General features: G+C 38.3%; 1 protein-coding gene across 5 annotated transcripts in view; it reads right to left on the reverse strand.

Annotated features, from left to right (window-relative positions):
* Positions 1 to 9,446: 9,446 nt before the first annotated feature.
* Positions 9,447 to 17,180, reverse strand: part of LOC147891892 (cyclin-like protein) — a 70,800-nt gene continuing 63,066 nt past the window's right edge. For 4 of the 5 annotated variants that reach the window (XM_087387882.1, XM_087387884.1, XM_087387883.1 and 1 more), the window contains 4 exons: positions 11,103 to 12,363; positions 10,905 to 10,973; positions 10,326 to 10,409; positions 9,447 to 10,197 (listed from right to left, as the gene is read on the reverse strand). In XM_087387882.1, the coding sequence (XP_087244008.1) occupies positions 10,152 to 10,197; positions 10,326 to 10,409; positions 10,905 to 10,973; positions 11,103 to 12,363 (1,460 nt within the window). In that variant the 3' untranslated portion in view covers positions 9,447 to 10,151. The remainder of the gene's footprint in view (positions 10,198 to 10,325; positions 10,410 to 10,904; positions 10,974 to 11,102; positions 12,364 to 17,180) is intronic. The other variant, XM_087387881.1, reaches the window with a different exon arrangement.

Genomic DNA, 17,180 nt, shown 5'->3' on the forward strand with positions numbered 1-17,180 from the left:
TACAACATGTAACATAGTAAACTTGTTAATGGAAGGAAATTTTTAAATTTGGGTGTCTTACAGCCATTATGAAACTTGATATTTTTGTATGGAAGAAACATTATGCAAAAAATTGTAGAATTTTAGATATAGATGTATTTTAAATAAACTACATCTCAAAGAGCTAAAGTCTTTATACTTCTTCAAAATCTACTATAGGCATCTAACCTCCACCATACCCATGAAAACTATGTTTCTTTTTCACACAAATATTGACAGATAATTTTTATAACACTAAGAGAAAGGCTGAGACAAAAGGACATCAATAGGAAACAAGCCATACCTCTATACTTCTTGCCCATCCTCTCATTCCTAACATAAACCCCACTCCAATCACTCATACAATCAAAATGTGTGCAGTCCCAATTTTGTTGTCAATAGTAATGCTCCCCTTCCAAGAGACCTGAGCTTTAGAAACTAGGCCCAAACTAGGTATACCAAACTATGACAGAGAGCAATCTTGGACTAGGATAGATTCCAAAAACAAACATTGGCACAAGGTCCAACATTGAGACAGTGAAGGACTACTCATGTAGGGTCACAAAACTCATGCATCAAAGCAAGGGCAAGGTGGCCCTCAAGATGATTTTGAAAAGTAGATATTGAAAATTAGAGAAGCTCCTCCCTTTGTCCCATGCTCCTACTCATAGCTATGTTGAGATCCATGTCCAATATAGGGGTTTAAATCTCTATTTGAAGAGCTATAAAAACATAAGATTACCCAAAATGTTTCGCTATTGAGAGTCTCAAGACCAAGGTTTGAAGCCACATAACTTGTGCAATGTCAAAATGTCACTACAACCTCCCCATGGGGGGTGGAGTTCCAAGCAATCCCATCAAATGCATAGCCTCATTTCTTACCTTGACTCTATTGATGGTAGTCAACCCAAGAAATCCACCTTCCTAATATCCCCATCATATCCATCTGTTTGAGAATACATTAGGATGTAAAAGACACAATTAGTAATTACTAATTTCTCAAGGAGCTCGCTACAAAAGTGTAAGGAGCATGTGCATTCAATAGAAATGCTTTTATTTTGTTGGGTAGCTAGATAAATAAGGTGTTTCTAATTCAAAATGTGAAAATTTTCATACCGAAGGGAAACTTTTATCATCTCGAAATGCACAAAAGGAATCTACATAGGCTATTAAAATATACAAAACAAATCTATGTAGGTTATTAAATCCATAGGTAGTCTTTTTCCTAAATACCCCTTGAATGTGCATGCTATATGCAATTTTCACACAGTGAATGCCCATGAGAAACTTCCACCTTACTGTGGATACCAAATCCCCATGGTCATTAAGCAATGTGTAGGATAGCATGTGACTCATAGGAAAGGTTTTATTTTCGTGTGGAGATATTGTAAAAGAAATCTCACATACACAAGGTGTATAAGAGGTACTTAAAACCCCTTTTGTTGAATGCATGTGATGTAGGAGGGTTTTACATAGTGCATGCCCTAGGGCGGAAGCATGGGTGAGAGATTCTGGTCCTTAGAGATGGATTTCAACATGAGAAGTCTCACAACTAGGCCTAATATGAGAAGTCTATTCTAGGTCAATTGACCACCATGACATTAGTGCCCATAGAGTAAAATTTCCCCAAATTAACATCCTTATTTACTAAGGGTTTAATCATCGAACAATAAGTGATAGTCAATCCTTTATGCTTCTCCTAAACCCTTATAGTCCTCGATTAATTCTCAACCCTTGTCCTCCAAGATCTATGAGGGAGAAAAGTTCTCCGCCATGTACTCTATTGCAAACCCCGGATCCTTCTTCTAGCCTTGAAACTCCTCCTCAACCCTGGAATCTCCTTCTAAACCTTAAGCTAACAATGGAGGCAAAATCATTCATTCCCCCAGCCAATGTGTTGAATGTTCCCTTCATGTAGTAAGCATGTGTAATGTCTACTTTATACACTTGAGTCTATCTCTTATCGGAATACAATCCAAGGTCTTAAGCTACACATTCTACAATGATGATGACACAAATATATTTGTAGGTGACAAAAAGCCTCAGAACTTTGGACATCATACAACACCTTGCCTATGGCATAGAGAAGTAGACCCATCCCCCCCCAACCTCTCTCTCTCTCTCTCTCTCTCTCTCTCTCTCTCTCTCTCTCTCTCTCTCTCTACCCCTCCCTCTCATCTCCTTTTGATAACAATACCAACTATAGTGGTCATCTGACTCCTTCAACAATGATAGCAATGTGTGAAAACAACAATAATGATGCAACGAAAGAGGGGGAGCTTGAGCTCTACAATCTCACAAGTATATGCACAAGGGAGGAGTTCATCATACACAAGAGAGGTGGAGGCATGCATAACTCTTTGTCTACTCAATAATTACAATAATGACGACTAAACTATATGGCTGGATTGAGGCTAGCTAGCTATCCAGCTATGATAACTACACTGTCATTATTAATGGTACAATCTTTGGTGTAGGGCCACTAGCAATCTTGCTGCAATCTCCTAATCTATCATGCCGATGGTCGTCGATTCCATTAACTAGATGGGTGATCATGTGGTGAGCTCGCCATTTCAACATTGCCCCTCGAGCTCAATCCAAAACTTGCAGTGCTCCTCTGCACCCAATGACTTATGTTAGCCACTTGATGATCTGTGCTGACATATGTCAAACCAAGCTCGCCCACAAGGACCTCCTCCCCCGCTTAATGATAATGCACTTCTATGTGCTTTGTCCTTGCAAGATACACTGGGTTATTAGCCAACTTAATGCTACTCATATTGTTACAATACAATGTGATTATCTGGCGACATCTTCTTCCAAGTCATATAGTAGCTTTCTCAACCAAGCTACCTCACATGTGGCCATTGCTACACCTCTATACTCAAACTTAGTACTAAACATTACAACCATTGGTTGCTTCTTACTGCTCTCTTGGTGCCTATTTTGGCCCTTACAATGCTCTCTTTAACCTACACACAGTGTGTGGTACATCCAGGTGCACATGCCTTTTTGGTTGCTCCATATATACTTTCTCATGAAAGTCTCCATACAAGAAGGCATTTTTTACATCCATTTTTTGTAATTCCTATCCGTTTGATGCATCAAACATATCATAGCTCTCACGTCAGCCACTTTGGCAATGCAGATGAGTGTCTATAATCAATGCCATTTGTCTGCCTATACCCTTTGGCAACAAGCCGTTCCTTATACCTGGTTAGTGCACCATAGTTCTCAACCTCTCTGACCAAGGGTCCTTTTTCATAACATTAACCGAGGACTCTCCTGGTCTACTCAACCTACATGATTCGTGATGTGGTGTAGTGCCAACAACATCCTTTTCAACCTTCATTTCAGCAACTCTATTAGGTGGTGCATACCAAGGTTCCATCTCTTTACATACAACATCCCTATTCACTCTAACCACAAGGTTGTAACCGTGATACCCCTTTGTTCAATTGAGTATCCTAACAGATCATCCTTTGGGTAAATATTTGTTTTCATCTCATCTGGTATATGCACATATGCAACATCTCATCCGGTATATGCACATAAAGATTTGTTCCCATCTCATTTGGTATATGCACATATGCAACATAGCCCGACTCTAAAGTGTGACATATCTTGTTTCCTTCCATTGTACTTCTCTAAAGTCATAGCATGTATTGCTACAATTGGGGTTCATAATATATACATTCTTATGCACTACCTCATCCCAACAACAATTGGGCTTAGCTGTGTCAGTCAACATGGCTCTTGCAAAGAAATATGTATATTCTTCCATTCAACAACCCCATTCTATTCTACAGTGGACCTACATGTAAACTACCATGCTCCTTCAAGTAGTTGTCAAACTCATGTGAGGTGTATTCACCCTCACCATCTAATGTCAAGCATTAATTTTAAACATGGATTTAAAAACTTTGAATTGACCAAAAACTTCATATTTTTGCTTCATATAGTATACCCAAAATCATCAGTAAACGTCACATAAAACCTGCTCCCACTTAACGATTGCATGTTTGTGGGACCCCATACATCTGAATGTATTAAATTAGTACTTATATGTATTTCTTGCTAAAAGGATTCCTTTACATACTTCCCAAAATAGCATGTTTCACACACCTTTTCCATGTCTTCAACTTTGAACTTGGGCAAACATACAACAATTCCTCTCTACACTCCATTAACTTTAGCCACTGCATAGTCACATGGCCGATCCACTTACGTCGTATCTCTATGTCTACAAGAATCCCATGTCCTCTTGCAATAACTTTGTTGCTATCCTTGCAATCCTCAACAAACACACCCTCTATACTAAACTTGCACTACTATCCTTGCTCTACCATTTCACCAACAGAGACCAAGTTCTTGGTAATACTTGGCACGTGTAATACATTAGCCAAATACTTTGTTTGCCCATTTTGCATGCTCAAAGGCATTCTATCAACATGCTCAATTGGATGACATGTATCATCTCCTATCTCAATAAAGCTTGGCCTCTTAGGCAAATACAAATCAGCAAACCACCCTCCATGACAGCTACCATACACCCTTTCCTTACGTGAAATGGCATTTAAAATATGCTATATTACAAACAAATTTTCTCCTCTCTCTTCATTTTGCCTGCTAGATGATGCATAATTGCCATGCTGTAATCTGTCATTGTTTGCATCTTCTTGTTTCTTGTAACAAAACTTTTTCAATGTGACCTAGTTTTCCACAATAATACCACCACTCTATTAACCTGCCATCCACCTCGGCCTTTATTGCTGCCCCTCCCTCTATACTTTCCTCTTCCTCGACCTTGGGACCTTTCGCCAGAATATTGTTCATTTATGTAATTCTCCTAGGATCCACTTTCAACTCTTCCGACAACACTACCTCCTTGTGACCTCCCCCAACCTCTATCAGAGTCTGAGAAGAAGAGACTTCCACTTTCTCGCTCATTGTTTCTCCAGCTTGAAAAAACTCCTTTATAATCATGAGAGATGTCAACTGCCCAAAGGTGGGAAGCTTTTCTCGTACATAAATTGAAGTCAAAAATGATTTCCACTTCTTGTTTACATTTTATCCATTCAACACTGCAGATACTAAGTCATCATCATCTTCTTGTCCTCCAATAGGTCATAAGGTATCCGCAATATCTTTTAATTTCAACACTTAGTCATTTAGTAATATATTTTTTTTCTTGGCATTATTGAGCTTAATTCTCAATTGTATCTTCTTGGCCTTTGTGTTGTTGTTGTACAACTTTTCCAATGTTTCCCATGCATCTTATGGAGTCTCCAAATAATGTATATGGCCAACCATGCCATTTGTTAAATTTGCAAAGATTAGATACATGCATTTCTTATCCTTTTTATTCCATTCTTCCCAAGCCTTGTGCTAATCTGCAAAAAGATCCCCTTTAGGGAGTGTTGGTTACTCTATATCTTCACTTACATACCCCAAAGACCTCTACCCTTCAAGTAGTAGCGCACTATGAACTTCCATGAATGATGGGTTCTTAGTCGACCTCCCATTGCCAATTTTTTCACCCATTTTCTCAACTAGAACTTTGGACAACAAGCACGAAAAAAGTATTGGAACACAATTTCAATGTTCATAACATATGCCTCAATATGTAACCTAATTCGCAGCTTTTGACCATTTCTAGCATTCCAAAGCATTTGCATGAAATCTTCTTAAAAGAGCAAAGCAATAGAAATGTGGAAATACAGAGTTGGAATCAACACAATGCAATGTAGGCCTTCGAATCGGATCTAATAGCCCTCTTCACGTTGTAGCAATTTTCTTGTATTCTTTACTACTCTTTTGAGCATCCAAAGTGCATACCTAGCAATCACAGTATGTATGAGGAGGTAAAAATAAACAAGGGGTTAAAATCAAAACAAAGCAATCTAGGCCTTCAAATCATGTTCAGGCCCCCTCCTTGTGTTACATTGATTTTTTGAGCACTTCTTCCGAAGGCTTTACCTATTGCTTCAAACCTTAGATCAAGGTGATGTAAAAACAAAAAATGTAGCTCTCAATATCCTCTACAACTTTGCATCAAAACCTAATCTAAGATTCAACATGTATATTTAGATAATTTGCCATTCTTCTTGTAGGTCTCTAGAGGATGTACCTTCCTTCTGCCTTTTGATGTAGAGCGGCCTTCAAACTTCGGAATGCAACAAAGAGCCTTGTCTAGCCTCGACAATGGAACCCAACCTTCTTCTGGGGGAAAACAATTGCTGCACTTATGTTTGCAACATGAAAATCCTTTCAACACTCTGTAATGTCTATGCACTTGGGCTTTCAACACTCCACAATGTTTGTGAATTTGAGCTTTCAACACTCCACAGAATAACTGTGGATGAGATGTCATCCTTCACAATGGAAAGTCCAATCTCCACAATGAGTATGGATTAATGTCGACCTTATGACTGAGGAAGATGTGCACCATTTACTTCTGCAGGACCTTCGACCGTCTAGGCTCTGATACCATGAAAAACAACAATGATGTAACGGAAGAGGGGGAAGCTTGAGCTCACAATCACACAAGTGTATATACATGCAAGAGAGGAGTTCATCACACACAAGAGAAGTGGAGGCATGGGCAACTCTTCAACCACTCTTCAATTTCTCAACTTGTCCTCTACACACCATACTATACGGTTGGCTCTCCAACTGTGGCAGGTATGCTATCATTATTGATGATGCAATCTTTGGGGTAAGGCCACTAGCAACACGTTGAACCACCTAATCCATCATGTTGATGGCTACCGAGCCCACTACCTAGGTGGGTGACCATGTGGCGAGCTCACCATTCAACAATGTGTTGTTCAATTGCCGTTCAATTGCCCAATGCACAAGACATCAAGTATACTCTTTTTTATTCTCTGAACAACAAGGAAGCCATTGTCGTTATACGTGTTGCAACCTCCACTATAGCTTCCATGAACGATGCAGAATGAGGTAGTTTGTTGTTTCAACAAGCTGCTTTGCTTCAAAAGAGAAAATATAGAGCTGAAAGTAAGCAATAAAAGCCTTGAGGATGAGCATTGAAAACTAAGCAAGGTATAGTGATGCAAAGACAATCCTTGAAGCTATAAGGAAACCATTAGAGGATCTTGTGGCCATAAAAGTTAGAAATTGCTAAAGAAATTCAATCTTGGTCTCACGAAATAGTTTAGTACAAGTGAAATAAAACATGAGGGAAACCTTGTATTCGAACATTGGAGTGGAAGGCCTTCAAAATGATGGTAAACCAAATAAAATGATCGATATTAATTTGATGGGTCGCAAAGTTGGAAAGGTGACTCGAAGGAACATCAATGCTTGAGAAATGGAAGCCTCCTTGTAACTTGTCCATTCATACTGGTATTGAAGAAATGTAATAGTTTTTGAAGTGTGATGTCATTTGTACTGGCAATGAGTATACTTAATAAAATTAGTAGTTTTTGATGTGTGTTGTAATAGTTTTGAAAATATGATATAGTTTTTGAAGTGTGTTGTAATAGCACTTCAATAAATGTTGAAGTTTTGAAACTGTGTTGTAATAGTTTTTGACTAAATGTAATAGTTTTTGTTAAGTGTGATGTCATTTATACTAACATAGGGTATTTTGGGTGGCGAGGGAGGCGGGAGTGGAATACGATGGCAAATTATTTAGACCAATATGTTACATTGTCCAATATTTTATTACCTAAATTGTAGTCGGACTTTTAAGGTATTTAAAGAGATCGAAATCAACTATATAAAGGGCCATTAGGTATGACATAGCCTTTATTAGGGGATGTGCAAGCTATACACAATATAGTACAAGCCACGACAAGATCAACAGAGGTTTTGCTTCTTGTAATAAGCATCATTTACTTGAGCTTGTATAGAGCTCTCAACCTATACAAAACAAGGTCCTTTTAATTACAATGGGCCCAGTTCATCCAAAGGATCATGAAGTCATGGAAGGGGTATACATCACATTTAGTAACAAAACTAAGTGGCCCCAAAAATGCATTTTTCTACTAGCTAGACTTCTACGACCTATCAACTCTATGATGGTTGTACCACACCTTTGTTTAAAATCATCAACCTATTGGATCCCCTTTTTGAAAAGGGCTTCTTATGTCCCCCATTATTGGACAAGCTTTTCAAGTTCTAATTGTTCAAAAGTTTCAATTGTTATTATTTCGACGATGGTCACAGTTATGTTATTGGAGTTGAGTATTAGGTGCATGAATCATTGAGAGGTTTAGGGGCAATGTGTGCACTAAACTAAGGATCCAATTTCATAATCAAGTTTAACCTTAACTAACAACCAAAACCTAGTGTAGCTTTAAAGCATAGCCTAATAAGTTATGGATGCCAATTATGTCAAGAAAACAAAAAGAAAGTGTTCAGCTACTTGCGACTACATGTGTTGCTCGCGAATTAGAGCCAACACAAGGCTACATGGAGCACATGTAGATGGACTATATCAATCACCAATTTAGAATAGAAGAGATGAAACTCCTAATTATCTGAGAGCACTTATGTTGGTAGTCGCATCATATGATATAGAGTGGAGGCTTGGACATGCGAGTGTATTCATTCACTTGTTCGTTTGGAAGATATACTAGTTTTGCAATACTAGAAAAAACATTTGATGTTTTACGCATTTTAAGTAGCCTCTCTAGGACGGTTGGTGACATGGCCAAATATATCACAATTAAAACACGTTGGCTTACCTCTAAGTGTTGCACTATTAAAAAAACATTTGAGCATTTTGAGTAGCCTTACGAGGACGGTTGGTGACATGGCCACATATATCGCAATTGAAGCACATTGGCTTGACTCAAAGTAAACATTGTCAATGAAATGCTTTAACATTCTATATGCATCAATGTCCACGGGGACGATTGTATCCACACCATCTTTTGACTTGGAAGTAACATACGAGGCATGAAGCAACATCATTTTGTGCATTGGATTTCATCTTCAATGGCTTCATGGAAAGTAGACCTTGATCTATTGTGCAGTGAGATCAGCTTCGTTCGTTCTGATATACTTAATTCTGCTCGCAATAATTTGGACGGCAAATTGAACCACGAGTTTACCAGGACCTTGTCTCAGTTATGCAATTGCAAAAAAGTGTATCAAAAACAATTTTGGACGAGCAATGTGAACAGCTGCATTGAATCGAGTCTCGTCACTTCAAGCTGTTGAACAAACCAAGTAGCACCCACTCCTTCCAATAGTGTGTACCTTGTGAGCCAGACCTTCAGCAAGCCGTCAATCTTTTAAATTTGGGGCGGGGGGGCGGGGAACATGCCATCCATTTTAATCCACTACTCAACATCTATTGCAACGTTGGTCCATTTTTAATGTAGGAGGTCAAATATTTTGCATAGTAAACATTGTGACAGTAGTCACATATTACATCCTAAGCCAGTTGTGGTTTAACTCATGCCAAGTGTAATGTTGCATGAATACGGTTCTGAAAATAATACGAAAGAACTAGGTTTAGTCTTTTGTCTTTTTAAGAAAGTGCATACACAACTTTCAAAATTTTGCATATTGCATTAGCACAGGGCCAAGTTTTGAATACAGCTGCATGCTTAACCACCTTATTTAAATCATCTTGCAGGCTGTATTGCAAGAACACGACATAGAATAAGCATGCAAATTACAAATTCTATGGAATGCAATTTCTAAAACAAAACATTACTTTCTCAAAAAGTGGAGTCTCCTGAGTCTAGCATCCCGCTTTGCCCAAGAAACTAGGTAAGTACACATTTTAAAAATTTGGATTCATGTCTGATTACGAATTACAAAATCACATCCTCTGCCACCAGGGTAGCTACTTTTTACTATGTCTCAAGCAAACCCAAAAGAATCCTCATGACTCATGGGGTCACATCACACTATCAAACCTGTAGAACTGTGCGCCGGCGGCCTAGCAGGCTCCCAAGAAACAGGTTACACTGAAAAGCCATCCCTGCAACTATAGTAACAGCATCCAGCACCATCACCATTTTAGATGACATGCGATGTGATGGCCATTGCCGTGTATCATTGCTCTCTGATATCTCAACCCAATGTACATGTAGCTAACACCAGTGTCTGGTCATGCATCCCCCAAGTGACTGAAGTAGATGAAAATGGCTTCAGCTGCGTCGCCTCCTATACACTGGTGACTTGGATGCAGACCTTCTATAACAGAACCAGGAAAAGGCAATCATGCATTGAATAAACAGTACTCATCATAATTCTAGCAGAATGTACAATAAAATATAATTAGGCAGATCCTCCACTGATTTGAGAATAATGGGCACCCTCACCTGGATTTATCAGGAGGAGAAGGGGCATTCTTGCGATGAGAATGCTTGGCATGCGGTGAACGAGAACGAGAATGCGAGACTCGTCTAGTGATACACATCATCATACTCATCCAGTAAGTTAAAAAGACAAACTATATTATTATTTTGAAAGAATTTGCTGACTTCAGAGTTGGACTTAAACAATATCAAAACTAAACAGTTCTTCTCCATTACCATAAGTAAATTCAAGATGAGCTATCTGGATTTCAAAAGAGACCAAGGACAAAGCAGCAATTTTGAACTTCCAGATATCATCAAGATAATCCATACAGCCATGACCAATAGGTTATATTTAAGCATGATCAGGAACTTTTACCCTCTAATCCTCAAAATAGCAGTACAAGAAGACACACCTTTTACATGCCACTGAACCTGTGCTATCCCAGTGTTGTGCCATTCACTATAACATATACCTTTCGAAATATCCAGATCGTGAAGGTTTGCACTTTGAATGACAAAAATATGTCCTGATTTTGTTGCATAAGCTCAAATCAAACAGCATCCAATCAGGCCAAACAGCAGAGAGAGACTCGTGCATACCTTTTCTTGGGCCTTCCAGGTGATGACAGAGAATTGTGATGCCTGCTAGACCGACGGGTATGCGATCTCCTGTTGACCCCCACAACTCAAGTCAGATAACCATACAAAACAGTGTCCTTATTTATCTTTAATGATAAAATATGATTAGAATTTAAGCTTTTTCAATCCATAAGAAGCTGTTGAGGTTGGATGCCTTACCCTCTGCTATCATGACTACTAGATGAACTGCTCCTCCCAGATTGACTACTAGATGATGAACGGTGTCTGCTCTTCTTTTCAATTGCATCTGATCGCTTGGAGCGACCTTCCCTTTCTTTCTTGTCATTCTTTCTTTTCTCCCGCTCATGTTCTTTCTCTCGTATCTTTGCCTTCTCCTTTGATTTTTCTTTTCTTCTATCTCTACCAGAATCTCTTTCCCAAGCATCTGAGCTTCGCTCATTCCTTAATGTTTCTGGTCCTTTCTTTCTAGTGTCATCCTTGAGTCTTTCCTCCCTTTTCTTTTCCTTCTCAGGTAAATCAAAGGACTTGTGAATAAGGTAATCTCTCTCTTTAGCCTTGCCAGTTTCCTTGAAATTGAGCGTCTCAACAGAACCTGTCAAAGGCTTGTTAGCAGAGAGTGATTCTTTGCCCAAATGCGGTCGTTCCTTCAAGTCAAGTTTTGATGCATGCTTATCCTTGTCACTCTTTAAGCTGACAACACTCTTCTCTTTCGGCATTTTTTTGCCAATCTGTTCAGGTGTGGCCTCTCTATGATGAACATCAATCTCTTTGTGACGATCTGTAGAAGTTCTCTTATGATCCTCCTTTGAGATGCCCAAGTTGCCTTGTAAGACCGGCACATCAAGATCAGCTAAATTTTGGCCTGTCCCATTCCCAGCATCCACAGAATATTGTTTGTGTGATGCTTGAGCAGGTTCCGGGCTCCTTGAATTTTGCTCTTGTGACAGCTTTTTACCAGCTTCCTGATGTCTTCTCTTCTCCTTTCCCACGTCGTTATCGGTATCCCCTTTCCCTGAATGAATTTTAGTGCTCCGATTCTTGTCCCTGTGCTTGATTTTATCATTTTCTGTTTCCAAAATCATACCTTCATCCTTGTTTCCTCCATGATCCTCTACCTTCTCAGCTTTTCTCTCAAGGTGATCCCAGTCCACATCCACACTAATAGCTACATTATCTCCTACTTCTTGGTGCTCTGGCTCTGTTCTTACTTCAGCATCCTTTACAGACACCTGGCGACCCTTCGTGCCAACATCATCATCATCAGAAGCATAATTTCCAAGACCAAGTACATCACCTGCAACGAGACCAGAACCTGCACTTTCATCGTCATCATCATGACTTGTACCATGGCTCTTCGATGTTGATATAAGTACTCTTGCAGGCAAGGAGGAGGCAGAGGTTGGAGGTGAAGCAGAGCTTCGATTTGAAAATTTGTCATGTTCACTTAAAGGCGCCTTCCCTGTTATTAGCAGATATCAACAATGTTAGCATGTAGCAACCACCAATAAGAGTGTCACAGCCCCAACAGCTGAGCTCAGGAAAGAAAAAACAAGGAGCTTCTGAGCATACATGTAGCTGATGAAAAACATGGAGACATTCACAAGAATTTGAACTATCCTAGAAATGTGAAAAAAAGCACAGCACGACATCACCATCAGAAGTACATCCAAGAAAAGTATTTTATTCTAAGGAACCCCAGACAAAGAGCTATTTAACTCCCTACAGTGCTTCGGCAAGCCACTGTGGACTTGAGGTGCCCAGTACACTCAGGAAAGAAAAAAGTTAAATCTAGCAGATTCCTTCCACCCCAACTAAATCCAGCATCAGCCCTTCTCAAACGAACTTGTGTAAAATTAAACTATATATACATCAGAAACATGTTCATGTAAAGCTTCATTGTATGACAATGAACGTGTCACACTTTGATGGCTATCTAAAGATGTAGGTCTAATCTAGGAACATGCCCAAAGTCATCCTCTACAAACCAAACAAATAGTGAGTTTTAACCTCATGGCAGTCATTCACACAATTAAACCCATAGACTCCATCACACAGAGCAGTGACTAGTACTACAGGATCCCCAGCGACATCATCAGCACGCAATGGTGAGTGTAGGCAATAACATAAGCATCCACCCATTTGTGCAAAGGCCCTTTGAGCTGAGTTTCTATTAGCACTCCCGAGATGCAGGGAAGACTCACCAGTGATAAGGCCAGCACTAAAGAAGAAGGCTAATTATAAAGTACTCCACATTCTTTTCATCCAAGCTACAGCTGGCTGGACAGTGATGAGATTGTATGAACTGTGTCAAGATTTATGTTCCCTATCAGCACTCAGCAGAACAGAGAACCAACCTTACTTCCCTCGGCTTTAATTCAGCCTCTACCTATCCCTGAAGGTAAGTGGACTCACGCAAGTATGGACTTCATCAGGGGTCTGCCTACTAAAGCTGGATGGGATATCATCATGGTGGTGGTTGATAGGATAACCAAAGTTGTACATTGTGTTCCAACCAAGACCACCTACGTAGCTTTCACAAGTTGCAGCTCATATATACCTTTGTAAGACTAGAATAAGTCCAATCATACAAATTTAGATTTTTTGTTGTTCTAAAGATCAAAAATCTACACAGAAAATAAAAGAGAATATGAAAGAAAAGAAAAAAGAGGTAAACAAAAACTTTTAAGAAAAACAAAAGGAAGACATACTTAGCAAGCAAAGCAACACTTATGTTGTCATCAGTGCCCAAGCATAAGCAGCTATACTAGGTTTCTAAAGACCCGCAGAGTCTCTTGGGCAAACCCAGTGCTTACTAAAATACGTCAAATAAACAGAAGAGAGAAAACAAGAAATAAAGAAAAAAGGAAGCAGGTGACTAAGCAAAAATAAACAAGCAAGTCAAGACACAAAATCTTCCAAAAAACTGGAATATCGCTCTCTCTCTCTCTCTCACTCACTCTCGCTCTCGCTCACTCTTATTTAAAACGTAAAAAGTTAAATGGTCCTTTACACTTATGTATTGTTTCCTACAAAGAGTCAAAAATACATTTCTAACTTAGAAAGCACAAGCATACTCAAACAAACTCTCTTTTGAAACTAAAAGAAAAACGGGCTATTCAGCTCCCCGCTTTTTGTTTTCAGCTTATGTTCAATCATTCTAAACATACCTAAGGCCGATACACCATAGATAAAAGACTTCATATCTAAGATTGTGCGTACTTTTTTCATTATTTTCCTTGGATTATACCTCTTGTGTAATAGTAAAGTAATCAAATTACTACATTGAGTGATAAAAGACTCCTTAGTTGTACAAAGGCGGGAAAATCTATGGAATTGGGAAGAAATGACTCCATATTTTGCCAAATCAGAAATGTTTGAGTCAATGTGAGGCATTTTTACAATATGTAAACCACTATATTCAAGTTGTTCACGTTTATTGTATATATCAACCTCTAATCCTATGGTAGATTGAGAAATTCTAAGATCTAAGAAAACACAAGAATCCCCTCTTGATATGCAATTCAGTTCACAAGAGTCACAAGGATAGATTCCTTCTCCAAAAGCACTAGCATCTTTGTACATAAAGTCTTGAAAGTTAGGAACATCTGGTAACAAATAAATCATCTATAAAACGCCTAACTTGGCTAAGCTTATGTAAAATGATAGGGCAGGTATTGATAGAAATAAGACGTTGCATAAACTCAAATTCATAAGTGAAAAGATAAAAGTTTGCTAAAAAGACGGCACAATTAGTGCCCATGGGGATTCCTATAATTTGTTGAAACAAAGAATCACCTATTGTGATGTAAAGAATATCTAAAAGAAAATCTATCCAAGAGCAAACATCTTCCACACTTACTACCTTTGTGTATCTTTTCTTTTTAGAACCTATGTCATGATCTTTATTTTTTAGCCACAAGAAGTCAAAGCATAAGGCTGTTTTCTCAACTTTTTGCACTTTGCATCTATCTTTGTCAAATCTCAGATTAAAAACTTCAGCCACTAGCTTTTTTATTCTAAACTTCAGGTCTTCCAACTCAATCTTTGTGTAAAGCGTCATAAAATCATAGGTTTGAAGGAGAATAGGAGACTCTTTTTCTTGAATGCTTCGAGAGGAATTAAAAAATTTTACAACAGGAATCACTCCTACAGAGTCATTTAAAATCCAACTTGAGTGCAAGGGGACATATGCCTCTTTTAATAAGTCCCTCCAAAGTTCATGGACACTAGGCAACATGGCTTTGAAGCAGTAGCTTAGCCATTTAGAGACATCCGTCAAAGTAGTCTCACAAGCAGCTGCAATAAATCTTGGCTTTTTGGGAGTTTTGTGAAACTTCCAAGCAGCACAAAGAAAAAGGTATACTTGGATTGCAAACAAACCCAGAAGACTTGCAAAAACTCTGATGTTTTGAGATCAAATCCTTTTGAGAAACTAAGGCAGGGGCGTAAGTTTTGGCAAGCGACTTCACTTCTCTCAAAAGGCATTCTAAGTAAAACTTTTTGCAAAAGGAACATTTGTCCATATAAGGAATGACAAAATTCCTATGGAATTTTCAAAGGAGAGTTTCATCTTCTTTAGAAAGACGGTTACTTTGCTTTGAGTAATTAACCGAAGAGACTTCTTCTAGTTTCAAAGCAACTTTCTTCAAAATCTTCCCTTTCCATTCTGATAAGATATTTTGAACTCCTAAACATTCTTCTAACTTTGAAATTCCCTTATCGATAGCTTTTAAAAGGCAAGACTCTTTAAAAGAGTACAATCGAAATTTCGTGCCTTTCATGAAAAGGTCTCTTAAGTTACTAGAAAGAAAAATTGAGGTATCAGCTGTGACTACATGTCCTAAATCAGCATCAATAAAGCTTTGGAATCTCTTACTTTTACAACAAGGTTCTCTAAGGATAGAAGATTTTGAATGCTCTGAAAGCCTTTTACCTATCTCTCCATAGTTGAAAGTCTTTTGTCCTAAAGTTTTTACATAGTTCCAAGCTACTACTGGATGCTTCGAAATTCTTCTCACAAAATGAGGGAGAGAATCCATTACTTCAAGAGACTTCAAAATTGAGTTTAAGCCTATCTTGTCAAGTGAGGGAGAAGTAAAATACAAATCAAGAGTTCCTTATTTAGATAGACTCTTTGCTTTAAAAGGAAGCTTTTACTTTTAAGAAGCGATCCAACAAAGTTTTAAGTTGTATATAATGGAGCTTATTTAGATTCAAATCCTCAAAAGAGAAGTTTTCCAAGGTGTATTGAAGTTTAAAAAGAACTTTGACATTATATTTTTCAAAAACTTTTATTGAAAAAAGACCCACAGACATTAATCTATCTAGGTAAAGTAGTCTTCTTTTATAGTCTCAAGAAGCAAAAACTCTTGGAACTGAGGAAGTTAAAGGAACTATCTTGGAACTGAGGAAGTTAAAGGAACTAAAGGAGGGGAGAGTGGAGGAAGTGAAGTAAGGGAGGCAACTCACGAACAACATGTGAGATTGCAGGAGAGCTAGGACAACCTCGTAACATAACTTCAGGTTTCCATACGATGTTAGGTGTATGACTATGTTGGTAATGAGGAATGTTAAAGGGCTTGATATGAGTTCTCCACATCAAAGGGTTCTTTTTAGAGGTTCTTTTATTTTTACGAAGAGTTGATTTTCCTTCCAAATTAAAACCTCTTGGAAAGAAAGTGTGTAAAGTTCTCATCCAAAACAATTCACGAGGACGAGCAGCCTTGTAAAAATCCTTGGCATTATTAAAATGGCCCTCTATATGCTCAATGGGAAAGCCACGAAAAGATTCGAAACCAGACTTTGCCATTGCCGCATATAAGGGTTTTGATTTCTCAATTAAGGAATTCTTCCTATGAACTTTTCTAGCTTCCCTAACATGTTCTTGAAAACGAATAAAAGCTGTCCTATAGGTTTGTCCTACACAAAGCATATTAATACTATGTATGTTATAGACAACATAAATTTCTTGCGTGGCATGAATAGGACTAATAGAAACAGAAGTCTTGAGATGCTTGTTTCTAAGACGTCTTAGTTTATTAAGAATTCTTATGTTATTATTAGTATAATGAGTGCTAACTAATAAAGCCTTGAGGTTAGACCAATTAATGTTACCTTCCCCAAAATCATCAAGATTATTCATGTTTGACCTAGCTAAAAAGTTAAACCTTTCTCTATATATGTTTCTTCTAACTTTTTTGTTTTGATTTACCGAGCTAGACCCAACTACATCACCTACCAAAGAGACAAGACCATCACTAGTATTTCCAATGTTGT

This window comes from Dipteris shenzhenensis, chromosome 17 (genome assembly GCF_047967505.1).
Source record: "Dipteris shenzhenensis isolate YYH24624 ecotype China chromosome 17, Dip_SZ_1.0, whole genome shotgun sequence".
In the NCBI taxonomy this organism is placed as follows: Eukaryota; Viridiplantae; Streptophyta; class Polypodiopsida; order Gleicheniales; family Dipteridaceae; genus Dipteris; species Dipteris shenzhenensis.